This window comes from Lampetra fluviatilis, chromosome 10 (assembly GCF_964198595.1).
Source record: "Lampetra fluviatilis chromosome 10, kcLamFluv1.1, whole genome shotgun sequence".
Classification (NCBI taxonomy): domain Eukaryota; kingdom Metazoa; phylum Chordata; class Hyperoartia; order Petromyzontiformes; family Petromyzontidae; genus Lampetra; species Lampetra fluviatilis.
In genome coordinates, this window is record NC_136284.1 from 15,269,881 (window position 1) to 15,284,031 (window position 14,151).

Below are 14,151 nucleotides of genomic sequence, written 5' to 3' on the forward strand. Positions count from 1 at the left end.
AGAGGATAAATAACCCCGTACGATGGCGTAGCTCATTAATAATGGCCCTGTAATGAACAACGCGTGAGCAGATTTTTTTATTGCAGCCATAGGCAATTTGGTCATCTCAGGTTTGGTGATCAGGTAGGAGGCAGACATGAAGCCAGCATATCAACAGTCCATGCCCTGAGGCTAAGCTTGTCACGTTATATATATTTTTTTAAGACCCGCACGTGAGCAGAGCATTGCGTGCTGAGTGGAATAAATAAAAGAGATGCAGAGTTGAAAAGAAACAACTCTTCAAGGAAAAAGCCTGGGAAATTACATTGGCTGTTTGTATTCTTACATCCTAGACACAAGGGCCACGATCCAGACCGGTTGGATGAAACCAAAACAGGCGGCGGCCTTGCCATGAAGGCAGAGGCATGCCATGTGACAGAGCTCACCTGTCTCCGGGAGCCCGCAGCAGCAAAATGTCTACGCTTTCCAATTATAGTTGCCATGTTGATGAGCCCTCTTTTAAGACCCTTCAACAAAGGGAGTCTTGTCTGTCAAAGCCCACTTATCAAGCAGCCAGAATCAGCTGTTTTGTAAGTCTGAATTTTTTTTTTATCGTGCACTTTTATGAGTCCAGTCCGTCACGAATGCGCCGCGGTGATCGCACACAGTGAGCTCTTTGGAACAACATTGCTTTAGGTCCAATGCAAAACGGGCTCAGACTCAAGGATAGATCGCGAACATCTGCCGCCGGTAACCAGGTCCAGGTCTTCGGGCCAGAGACCCCCCCCCTCCCCCGGTGAGACTGCGCTGGCCGTATCGCTGCGCAAGGTTTGTGCGTGGGTCCAGCAGCATCATCAGCAGCAGGGTCACCGCGGGCTGCGGATGGTAGCCGGCGTTGATCGACGTCCACTGTAGCCGGCACTGCGCGCTGCTCGGCGAGACAAGACTGACCGGAATGGTGCCCACCCGTTTAGGCAAGGATGCGTGGATTGTAAATAACTCGATATTTCATCGGCAGCCAATGTAACTCACCTTGCATTGAGGTTATGATCGGATCAGATTTCCGCTTCCGAATCATCAGGTGAGCCACAGCTATACGCATCACGGGTAATTCCTTGCAGTGTCCCAAGTTTTCATAATTACATGAAAAATATTAGTCATTGAAAAACACGATGTCGTGTTTCGATTTGAAATCCTCTGGATGGTATAAATGGGTACCACACAGTCGATCAACAGGTCGTGTGTGGTGGGGTAAAGTGTGGGGTTTGGCAAGTGGGAAAGAAAGGCAGAGAAGGCCCATCTCTAAAGCTCCCTCGAGGAGGCTGTTCCGCCAGCAGTGACGTGGGCCAGTAATCGGGCGCACGTGGAAATCTGTCGTGCTTCCGTAATTCACATCGATTCACAGTGCCAACAGCACAAATAGCATGTTATATCAATGATTTGATTAACGATGTCACAAATTGAATTATTGGTTACGGATAATTGTATTACGCATCACCAACTACTTTTTATTGAAGTCATCGCAGACATTGTCGATGCACTCAAGTGACACGGCAGTGTTACTGATTTAAAAAAAATCACTAATGAAGCTTGCCGAGTTTTCACAACCCTTCAGACCTGTCAAATTGACGAAAATGAAGTGTCCTTTATACAGAGATACGTTTACCTCCCAATACGCGCATGCAGCTTTATTATAATGCCAAGGCCTCAATTGATAGGCTTTGCATTTGATCAGACGCCACAAATCCAGGCTTGTCATAACTGGCCGGCACCTGTAGTGTGGACTTCAGTTCAGTCCATGTCACCTGGGGAGACACATGCAAATTGCCACGTTCATCCAGTGAACTGGAGGTGGAAAAAAGTTCCTGGGTGGAATATATTTGTAGGTGGAATTGCTGTCTGTTAATACCATGACCTCGACAATTTAAATATTCTTGTTTTTTTAATTTTGTACTGCATGGAATTATATTTTCATCAGCACTTCCACTTCAGCTTAAGTCATTAATTCAATGAATTGCCACTGACATTTCATTGGTACAGTACATTTCTAGAAATATTGCTTCTGTCCTGGAAAAATGTCGCCAATAAGGTGCTTCTTTTTCACAAAATAAGCCCTCAGCACTGCTAATAATTCTCCCGTGGTTTTGTTCCATAAACGACTGCTCGCAGAGTGGTATTTAGTCAATACACTACGATGTTTTTCACACTGATGGAGGTTGCAGATTTGCGCTGATGGGCACCTGGATGATTGGGCAAAGTGGAGCACAGCTGTCCACGTACGGCCATTTACATGCAATTAGACCTCAGGAATGCACTCAACGTAACGACGATGGCAGTCATTTTGTTGGAAATGACGTCAGTCGTTTTGTGTTGTGGTAATGATTTTGCTTTCTGTCGTGGTTGTCATGGCAGTGAGCCATGTCGGGCCAGTTTTATGCATCCCCCCTCACCTCCGTCAATCCGCAGTGTAAACGGGTTCACCACAGATAGCTGTAGTCTGCAGGGTCACGCGTGGCGGGTTGAAGCGTGGGTACTTCCACCTCGTCCTACACATCTGTCCAGCTCCCTGTACCAGAGGCTCTTCTGCCAGGCCCAGGCGTGGCAGAGACAGGTGGCTGCTGTACCTTCACCTTGCATTGAGATGACAGGCGAGGCGATACTGCTCCAAGATGCCCCAGCATGAAGGGCGCTATCTAAAACATAAATAATGATCATGGTAATTATGATCATTATTGCAAACAATTATATCGGCGGAAATATTTTGTCGTGTGTTTATGAGAAATTTGCTTTAAAAGGGACTGTTGTAATGCATATCCTTCGTGGGTGCTGTGGAAACGAAAATTTATGGGTACACTCTTGTCAAATGAAACTGTCTCCCAGTCCCGAGACAATGCTGCGCTACAGAGGGCGATGTGTGCGTGTGTTCATTATCCCACACGTCTGCACGCCACAACAATGCTCGATTTCCCAACACAAAAGAAACCCTTCTGAGCTCCGCAGTTCCACCGCAGCTCAGATTTAGCAGTCACTGAGACGGGCATCGCGAGCATATTCAGCATCTCTGCTTATGGAAATGAGTAACGCTGTTTGCTTTTCACGTCATTATTTTTGAATTCATGGTTTATTTGGCATTTTCATGCGTGATGTTTTTTTCCATAAACCATTCGTGCCCATGTGTTTGTCCTCAGCAATAACGCTTTTGAGCAGTTAATGTTTCAAAATTATTTTCTATGATGATTTACGAACAGTAAAAGAGCACAGCGGTGCTATTGTTCAGTATAATTCTGACAAAAGGGGACAATTTTCTGTCCGTGTCTCTATGTGTGATGACACTGTCTGGGCAATACACCAAAGCAACGAACATTGACGATTCCTTATTCCGCCTCGTGACGTCTCCACTACAGCACGGCGATGGCAGCGTCGCGTGCGACGCGTGGGACGCCGCGGGTGGCACCAGGGAGGGGCGATCGCACTAACTAGCGGGTCCACTAACTAGCAGGTCCACTAACTAGCAGATCCGCTAACTAGTGGGTCCACTAACGAGAAGGTCCACTAACAAGGGGGTCCACTAACTAGCGGGTCCACTAACTAGCGGGTCCACTAACTAGCGGGTCCACTAATTAGCGGGTCCACTAACTAGCAGATCCGCTAACTAGTCGGTCCACTAACGAGGAGGTCCACTAACAAGGGGGTCCACTAACTAGCGGGTCCACTAACGAGGGGGTCCGCTAACTATGGGATCCACTAACTAGCGGGTCCACTAACTAGCGGGTCCGCTAACGAGGGGGTCCGCTAATGAGTCCCCTAACGAGTGCGTCCCACTGCCCCAGGTGACAGAGGCCGCCAGGACCGCAGCTCCCAAACCCAAGGCGCGCTCGGTGACATCGTCCGTGTCCCCTGCCAAGACCACGACGGCGGCGGCGACGACGACGGCGGCGGCGACGACGGCGAGCAGGCCGACCAGGCCCGGCAGGCCTGCCAGGCCCTCCGCCGCTGCCAAGACCGCGTCGCCGGGCGGCGGCGGCGGCACCAGGACCCAGACGGCGAGGGCCGGCGCGGCCTCCTCCTACTCCTCGCCGCGGCCCTTCAGGGCGTCCATCCCCACGTCTGTGAGCGCGCCGCGGCTGTCCACGGTGGCGGCGAGCGCTCCGTCGCGTCCCACCAGTAAGCGCGCCCAGCACGCCTCGCAGCCCCTGCACCTTTGTTGTTGCTGTCCTTCCACACACCTCCCATTATCGCAGTTGGCTGCGTACCGTGCGAAAGAAGTTCAACATACATACGTGCGTACATACCTTTACCTCTTCCCTGCACCAAATTCGTTGGGATATGGCATGAGGTTTGATTCAGCTCCATTATATTGCATATTAATTGGCCTATTTGCATTCTCAGAGCTCCAGGGCACAGCCCAAGATGCGGAGGGATCTTTTTGGTGCTAATGTGCACCATTAGATCTTCATTTGAGGGTCTCTGTGGTCATTGGGCCTGTGCAAGACCTAATGGAGCCTTCACTGAAAGGATTGCCTGAGGAGTTACCAGCCAAGGCCTGGATGTAGACGACACCCAAGCAAAAGCCACCCAGATCCGCATATCTTTCCAGGGACATTTTTAATGCATTGAATTTACGAGGAAAATGTTCTTTAAAAAAACACTACTACGTGTGCTTGTATTATTGATGTACCTTCATTCATTTGTGGATGTAAATTCCAGCCCTTTGTTACTCTACTCATGGATGAAGGCCTCTCTTTGTTTTTTGGCCATGGGAGTGGTTCGGACCCTACTTCACCAGGCTGGTGAAGTAGGGTTGGTGACGTTGGGGACCATGACCACTTCAGATATCAATCACAAATGATGAAAGCCGTAGCTGGGACTCAAACTCAGGTCACCGGGTTCATAGTGGAGTGCGCTAACCACTGCCCCACGGCTTCATTGCCATTATGTTGTTTACAAGTGAACAAATATTGTTGAATTAATTGCAATCGATTTTTTTTACGTTGTTTTTGAAAAAAGAATCAGGTACTCATTCATGAATTATTTGTGGTGGAGCTGTGGCATGGCTGTTAGCATGCTGTGCTATTATGAACCTGGTGAGCTGAGTTCAATTCCTGACCACGGCTAATATCAGTGGCAAGCGATGTGTGAACCGGTTCTGTGGCATCAGAGTCACCAAGTCGACACTGTCCAAGTGGGCCAAAGACCGCTACAAACGCTTTGACTGCATTCATAGCTCGTAGTGGAAATTTTTAAAATCGCTGTAAACTAACTTCTCCGTGAATTGGGGCACCTAAATGCATTCTTTGTCCATCCAACGAGCATTGGAGCAGCACACAGCTCCGTCGACAATCCCTGGGCCATCGCGAGAAATTCTGCATTGCCATTGGGGGAGCTCGTTTCTCTCGTGGGGGGAGAAACTGTGAAAATGTTATTGCGTTTGTAGTTTAAAAAAGAAAAAACTTTTCTTCTTCGTTTCACAACTGCAGTCCTAATTTTCGCACTGACTTCTGGACACCCATGGGAAAATTTCGCCCGAACTCACCATGCATATTTATGACATCCTAGATGCATCAATTGACCTATAAATGTGCACCAGCAGTAGCAATTAACAACATTTCATACATTTGCAAACGGAACGTTTCCGCTTACTCCGTTGCTTTTTTATCGACAAGTGAATATTTTGCAAATACAGTCATTATCTGGCCAAGTAGCACTATGGTCGTGAGTTCAAACCCTGTACCGGGGTCAGCCCAATCCCATCGTCCTGCAGGAGTCGATGCGTTAAGATTTAGCGTGCTCGCGGTTTGATGCCCGACGGCCACCCTGTTTAATCCTGCGGCTGCGTTGACTGTGGCTGTGCTCCGTCTACTTCACAGGGGGTGTTCAAGGATCCCGGTGGGATAGTGGGGCCACGTGCGTCATGATCCAAATTTCCTTAACTCGATAATTACTCGCAAATAACCAAATTTGTCAAAGCAACAGAAGCAAAATCGTTCCCTGCTGTGAATCTCCTGCAGACGATACTCGTCGTCTGAAACAAAGAACCTTCCTTCACTGTAGCCTTGCTCTATAAAAAAAAAACGGAGAAGAATACCAAATGTACTCATGGTTTGATTTGAATTTGTGGGGAGTCGATGTTGACCCTGCCGTGACTCCTTGGCCCCAGCGCTGAGAATGAAACATTTTCCAGCACTGGTTCAGGGCAGCCATCACAGAGAAACACCGTACACGATTTATGTCATTATTATTATGATGCTTGTTTGGCCAGGAGTGCCTCACTGAGTCTGAGGTCTCCTTTTTCAGCAGGGTCCTACTAAGTTTTCACAGCACTGGGTGACCACTGCTATACATTTCGCAACTGAGTAATTTGTGGTAGTTTTTGGAAATTACTCAATTGGGAATAAACGCAGCAACATCGCAGCATGCTGCGAACGTTTGGCAGAACCCTAGTGAAAGTCTTGAGACTCAGTGACACGACACGCTTTTTTGTTCGTCCTCTCCGATTAGCACGGTTGGCTACGTCCGAGGCGGAAGAGATTCAACATACATGCATCAAATACCCATTTGAGCACAGAGATCCTTTGACTTTGATGTTGTAAAATGTTAACTGCGAGGTCAACGCAAGGTTGGTTGGCGTCCCCGTGCTGCCCAGTCCACGGCACATCCGGTGCCTGTCGCCCGAGGCCGCGTGCACGTTAGCATCCTTGCCAGTGGCTGCCATGGACTCGCCCTGCACAAACTTCTGCGGGAAACTGTCCCGGCACGTTTCGTAACTTAAAAAAAATGTTTGCTGCCAAATGTTAACTCGGGTCCCACGGGCCCGGCCAACCAATTAATTCTGTCGCGAGGCAACTTGGGCGCACGTCAGTGCCGTACCCGGTGGGGTCGGAAAGCCATCAACCGCGCCAGGGCATTGAAACCAAATAATAATGTCCACGGTGCAGATTATTGTAGAGCCGTCTAAAGAAGCCTCGTGTTATAAGTTACTTTGCCTGGGGTGTGTGTGTGTGTGTGCATTAGCAATAGTGCACTGCACTGTGAGCCTAAAAACGCAGCAAGTGGTATATTAAATTGGCTTGGCCTTCCTGAGGTTGACTCAGCCTACAAGGGGTGACTGGCTTGATGTGTTATCATCAGCACTGGGGAGACAAAGACAGCCGGCTGATTGTGTTTGTTATGGCCCACCGCTCCCCTGCTTGTCATGCTCACGATCGTGCAGCAGCGGTTGCTGCCTTGTGCAGAAATGGGCCCTTCAGTCTCCACAGCAGCATGTGGGACTCAGTAATTCCCTTGGTGTGCGTTAACTATCACCTGACTTTCATGAATACAAACAAAATTAATCATAAGTAGGTAATCCCCTTTATTTTATTTCCAACACATTGTTTACGTGTAAGAAAAGCTGCATTATTTTCCTAAATAAACACGAATATACAGGATTGTAATTTACGCACCTCCGATTAGCACGGTCGGCTACGTACGGTGCGAACGAAGTTCAACGTACAGGACATACATTGTAAATAGTTTCCGGTATCTTATACTCTTAGGTCTTTTCGGTAAAGTCACGTAGGTAAAAAATAAATAATAAATATAAATAATAGAAATAATATAAATAAATCTTAGCAACAGCTATTCTTCATAGCAGACAGACGACGAGGACGATGCTGACTGAGTTGGGTTTCTTGTTGTTTTCTGCCTGTGCTCCACAGCCACCAGTGGTGAAGTGGATTTGCCCGATTGTAATAACATCAATTCAGCCTCAGCAATAGTGAGAGATTTGCAAGCAATTTTGAAGGTTTCTGTGCGATCCCAGAGCCACTTTGTGGCTTGTTAATTGATCTCAAGAGAGCACGTGTCCCAGTGTGCTGGAGGAGGAGGAGGAGGAGAGAAGAGAGGCACACCGCCCGCTCATCGGAAGGAAAGCGCTCTTACATTTAGCGACTGTAGAGGTTGCGAGTGAGTGCAGCCAATCGGCGCTTTCCAGCTTGTGAAGTTTCTGTCAAGCATTGCAATAAGCAGACAGGCCCTTGTGATAGCAGGAGGAGCATCGACCTGCTATGAAGAAGGGACATTGCCTGGAACTTTGCGTAATTTCTACGTTGGTTTCCTCATATATAACACGTGTTATTGACGAACGTGTGGAGATAGTGAAATCTTGCGTGAAATCCACCGACCCCCGTCTCCAACAGTGCTGGCTAACACATCGATGGCCACCGCAGGGTGAAATCTGTGCACTCCGCGCCGCATCTGAGTAATGGGACTTCCCCAGGGCGGACGTGGTTATGACACTCAATAGCATGAGTGTGGTAGACCTTCACAAGGGGATGGTGTATTTATTCAAATTCCACTTTAAAGGTCCGATTGTTGTCCCCTCTCCTCTGTGAAATATAAAATAGCCCGACTCCTTTTGACTCTTGGAACGCCTTTGATAATGGCATTTTGTGAGTTCAGCTGTTCTCGGGCCAACACATCCAACGAAAAATAAATGAAAGGGTTTTCGCTCTGTCGTGTGTGAAATATATATATATATACCTACATGCAACACTTGAACGGATCGACAAATACATTATAAGCTCGGAACCTGAATGAGTGATACTCACATGGTGTAGATAAGAAGAACTAGACTTAGATAGAGCTGGGCCATGTCCGATTATATATTTAAGTCATCGACCACTCTATCGATTATCAGTTCAATTACTCGACGAATTGGATAACACGAAAATAGTTTGGGGGAAGAAAAAGTGTCTCCTCTGTTCTCGCACGTGTCGCTGAACGGGAGGTTATGAGCGCGGCTTGGTGATGTCGTCGGCATAATCAGCAGCGTCGCGCTGGGCGTGGCTTGTGGGGGTTTCCTGCCTTCGGGAGGACGTCGGGTGGGCGCCCATTTGATTCGTATTATTCTTAATTTCCTCCTCCGACAACGTCGCTGCTGCTGCCGCCCCCTAGACGGCTCCCAGGGCAAGCCCGGAGGGGGCAGGAAGAGCGGCTGCACGACGCCCGGCACGGGCCCCCCGACGCCTCCCACTCCGCACGCCCAGCGCGGAGGCAGCACCACCCCCGGGGAGAGGAAGAAGGGGCCCCCCCGCTCGCCGCGCTCCCCCACGGGCCTCGTGGCCCCCTCCAACCTCAAGGCCCTGCGCTCCAAAGTGGGCTCCAGCGACAACCTCAAGATGTCCGCCGGGGCGAGCAAGGTGAGGAGGACCGCTTCGTGTGCCCCGCCCGGAGGTTGCTCCATCAGGTTGCTCCATCAGGGCTGCCGAGAGCGTTGATCCGCCTCGCTCGGTGCACAGCGTGATTTTGATTCGGACCTTGGTGCCTGCTGCTGTATAATTGGAGTTTGCGTCTCTCTCTCTCTCCCCGTGGTCGCGTGGATTTTTCTCCGGTTTTTCCGTCCACATTTAGAATCAACGTGCGTTTGGAGTATTTGGCCGCGATACATTTCCACGCGATAAGCCACTTCGTTGTGCGAACATTTGTGGCCAGGTTGCTTCTGAAAAAGAGCTACATAGCTCAGTGGGCCTTACCTGCTAAAATAAAATAGTTTAGTTTCTGGTTTAGTTCATACGTATCCTGCATTTGTCGAGCACAGGCCTGTAACGCAAAGGGTCCGGCAACCCCTCACGGCGTAACACCAACGCCGTCTCGTGAACTGAGCATGGCCGTCGGGACTTGGCAAAAGAGTCGACGGGTCGGGAAGAGTTCCGAAAGCGACGACGGTGGCACGGCGCGACGACAGCGAGCGTGGTTCTTGCACCGAGCGAGAAGCGACGGCCGCGGGTGGCTGTCGCTCCAAGCCAAAGCAGCAGGGACAAGGCGCTCGTTGATGTCCTGCGACAAGCTCGCCGGGCACTCTGCGGGCCGGAGGACACAGCCAGAGCATTGTTGTTAGTATATCGTCACGCTTGTTCGCCAAGGAAAGTCTGGGTCTCAAGACCGTTATTTCAGGAGGATTCCGCCAAGTATGGGGCGATGTTGCTGTCATTTGCAGGTATTCTTCCAGCATTGGGATGTTTGGCCACCACCTGTTACGGTGTGTTTTGTGAGCTCTGGGGAAAAAGCGTGGAACCCCGGGGAGCATACCCACGCAGAAAGGCACCCGAGTCGGGAATTGAACGCAGATGCTTCTTGCTGCGAAGGCACCGTGCTGCGTTAAGCATCCCCCAGCCCCCAAGCATCCCCATCAACCCTCAGTATGCTGTGTGATCGCAAATTGGGTTGACCTATTTCCCATTAAATTATCCATGCAGTAGTGTGTAACTTGAGCTAACACGCGTTCTATATAATCAATGGGCAACGGCTCTTGCCATTAAGCAAGGCCACCGAGGTGAGATTCTGCATGTCTAATGACTCCGCTTTATTGGCACAGGAAGCCATACATTTATTACATGTTTGGTCTTTGAAAAGATCTCGTTTTGAATTTCCCTCAAGAGTGATTGCGAGCAACACTCTGAGAGAGGCAGGGGCCCCAATCCGTCACTGCTCCGGCCTGGCACGACGCCCAGCCGTGGCTGCTCCAATCAATATCTTCTCCCCGCCATATATCTCAGCACTCGATAATCATAAACGTCAAAAGGGGGGGGGGGGAATATTTTTTTATTTAAAGGAAAATCTTTAATCGCCAATGCCTCTGGTGACGCCACTGTTGGCCAATGACTGCATTCAAAGACGAGTCGAGAGGCAGCAGCAGCACGGGCAGCGTTGCCATGGTGAGCCAATTAGTGAGCCATGCGCTCAGCAGCACTGCACTGGGCTTGCGAGACAAAAAAAAAACAAAGATCCCCCGTGAAGTCTGAACAGACTGTTGGGGCAAGTGCTGTTAGCGAGCACCTATGAAGGCCGGCACAGCACACGAGGGGGTGGGTGGCCAGCACCACGCCCGGCCGCCTTTGTCTCCCCAGTGGCGATGTTTACAAATCACACCAGGTACTCATTTGAGACTGAGTCGACCTTGGGGAGGCCCAGGACCGATTTAGATAATCGTCACCAGTGATGAGAAAGAGCACTATCCCACAAGCAAGTGCTGAAATACTATCCAAATTTGTAATCGATAGGTTGCCACTTCATATCCTGACTGGGGGTTGACTCAGCCCATCATGTCTCAGGGGTCGATAAAATCAATACCAGTTTTTTGTGGTTCAGTCAACAGTGGGTGTCCTGTGGATATACTCACCTCCACCATACGACTGTGCAATTTCCACCGCTGGCTCGGGGCTATTAACCGGTGATAAGCACTGCCCCGATGCTCGTTTGAGCGGGAAATCACTTTGGTGATTGCGCACGAGCAATTTAGGAACGCTGCCGTGCTGTGATGGCGAGCACACCTGACTTGCAATCCAGAGGCCATCGCTTCCATGATTCGGTGCGGCAGTTGGAAAAAAATGGGGCAAGTTTCTTAAATGCCCCCCCCCCCCCCCCGCCTCTGTCCACCCAGCGGTGCTAATGGCTTCACCACGGCGGCAGAGTGCGAGTCCTCCAACCTCTTTCAAGATTCAAGGCGAGCATGGAAGAGTAGGCCAAAACCCCTCTGGTGGAGGCCTGTCCGCCAGCAGTGGCATGCGCAAAAAATTACAGGGCAGCCCCTGCACCTTTACAAACAGTTACAATCATTGTTGCTTCAATATTGGGGCTCCTCTAAGCCTGGTTTGAATGTAGGTCTGGTGTGGAATGACACAAACCCAACAATGGTCCGTAATCATCTCTACAGTATTCATTTTCCTCCTTGACTGAAATCGCTTGGCGGGGCGCAGCAACCCCCCTCCCATGGCTTATGAAACACCTCCTTAAATAGGCTCAGCAACAAAAGAGTCGCATTGCTTTCAGACATCGCCGGCATACGAACAGGCTGCTCTCGGCTGATGCGGGCAGCATGTCAAATGCCTCACAGTGTGAAGCCTGGGCATAGCACGGGGTTTTTTTTTCCATCTAATTCATCCAAGTCTCCGCTTTCTTCCACACGCACGTTCTCTCCGACTCTCCATGATCATCTCTCTCTCTGGCCCCTTCGCCGTTTGCCCAAAGTGGATTGTTGTTGTCGCTGTGGCATCGGCGGGGGGGGGGGGGGTCACTTGGGGATGTGGGCGCTGCAGGATCCTCGAGTGTCGCGATCCTCCACGGTGCCCGGGCACACGACGCGAGTGCCACGCACGGTGCGCACGGAGCGGCAGAGGCAACATTGCGAAATGTGCAGCCCTTCCTGCTTTCTCTTGCCACCTTCTGGCCAAAGTTGGTGGAAGTACCCACACGTCACCCCACGGCGCGTGACCTGCACGTCTCAATTGGGGTGGGTCCGAATCGAGGCGCTCTATCCAGGGCTCCCAATGTGACAGCGCCGTCGCTCTGCGTGCGTGCGTGCGAGCACACGCTGTGAGCGAGGCCCATTGCTTGACAGAGGCAGAGCAGGTGCAGCTTCACCAGTGCAGCTCCCCATGTGCAGTTCACCTGTGCAGTTCACCTGTGCAGCTTTGCTGTGCAGTTCACCTGTGCAGCTTCACTTATGCAGTCCACCTTTTGCCGTTCACGTGTGCAGTTCACCTGTGCAACTTCCCCTGTGCAGTTCACCTGTGGCGTTCACTGGTGCAGCTTCACCCGTCAGAGCCACCGCCCGCCCACTCCAGCTGACACTGCGATCGTGTGTGAACTGGACTGCATATCCCAAGTGCAAAACAAACATTGATAATACTATAATATGTGACGGGTGCAACTTTTAATGAGGTAGTCTAGATTGGGGCTTGTCCTATGTCGACTCTCGTGATGAATGTATGTGCTTCACTTGTATATCACAGTGCGGGGTGTGACAATCCATGCCCCAATGGATCGATTTATTTGAATACAAAAAAAGCAAAAAAATTACATTGAGGTGAACGTAGCGGCCACTCGTGGTTGCAGAGGTAACGGAAGCCATTACGGGCAACATATATCGATTTTAAAAAATAATACATTCTCTGGTACCCTTCGTACTCAAATGCAACATGTATGAGATCTGGCAGAAGGAAGGAAGTGATGGCATGGTGTGGTGACATCGGCGGCCATGGCTGTAGTGACCACATGACCTTGTACTTTGTGCAAGGTGAATTGTTCTGACTCATCACGGAGTGACGAACTATGTCAGCAAAGCTGCAAATAGATAAATCGATTTAATTTTACAAGCCGCTCATAAACATTCCACTCTTAATCAGTGTTTGGCTTTTTGCCTCGATTTCATCATGAGATTAAGTGGCTCCACCTGGCAACCTTACAAGAGATAAATGGAAAAAATAAACAAAACCAGATACTAATAATACCGTGCCCTTTGCCTACCCAGGAAAGCCTCTCCCTCTCAAGACTTAGTTTTTTTTCAGGCGGGTCCTACATTGGAACGATTGAACAACTCCAGTAATGTGGTTCCAAAACTGGAGCACCTGGACAAAACGACACGAATGAGGGGATCATCCTCAAATGGTGGCTCCTGCCTCCTCGTGGCCCAGCAGGCCGAAAGTTTCATGAACTTGAAAGAACCACGGCGCTATAAGCCAAGCCACCGATTCCCATTACACAGCACTCTCCCTGAGTTGGTTTTAAGCAGCGCTCTTCATCGCAAGGCTCGGGGGCCACTGGGGGCCCCTGGGGGCCTTTAGTGCGACCCCTGACCTGCGGTACCCCGACAAGACACAACACCACGTGACAACATCTCTCCCCCCTCGTCATCATCGTGCTTCTGTCACCTCCCCCCCCCCCCCCAATGGTTTCAAATGGTGTGGCGGCCCTCACGCTGATGATGTCTTATCGGCGAAGTGCCCCACCTCCCTCCGAAAATGAGTGAAGGACGCTGGTATAAAGGTTTCTTGAGGGAAATGTGCCAATTACTGACGATGCTGGCGAAGAGTGGATGCCCCAACCGAGACGATTTTCTTTTCTGTTGTGTGAATGCTGAAATCTATTGGTAGTGCAACAGAGTTTGTCGAAAAGATGTAAACTTGATCTGCTGACACGTCTTTCACGTACGCTGCAGTGGCTTCCTTAATATGCCTTGGGAAATTGAGATTGTTGACACCGCAGCCCAAGGGCCAAACAAATAAATTGTTGCTGTCAAACTTCATATTTTGGATGCGTGATCCTAATTGGTTCGAGAGGCCTACCTTGGAGGCTACCCGAGCCCAACTACAATAAGTCCCAAACAGCACTGCTCCCTCAACGGATGTGTATTGA

The 14,151-nt window shown here is 50.1% G+C and overlaps 1 protein-coding gene across 2 annotated transcripts in view; it reads left to right on the plus strand.

The window, feature by feature from the left end:
- The window catches only part of LOC144934615 (uncharacterized), a 109,253-nt gene that overhangs the window by 77,330 nt on the left and 17,772 nt on the right, over positions 1–14,151 (plus strand). For both annotated transcript variants that reach the window (XM_078860623.1, XM_078860622.1), the window contains 2 exons: positions 3,810–4,143; positions 8,914–9,158. In XM_078860623.1, the coding sequence (XP_078716749.1) occupies positions 3,810–4,143; positions 8,914–9,158 (579 nt within the window). The remainder of the gene's footprint in view (positions 1–3,809; positions 4,144–8,913; positions 9,159–14,151) is intronic.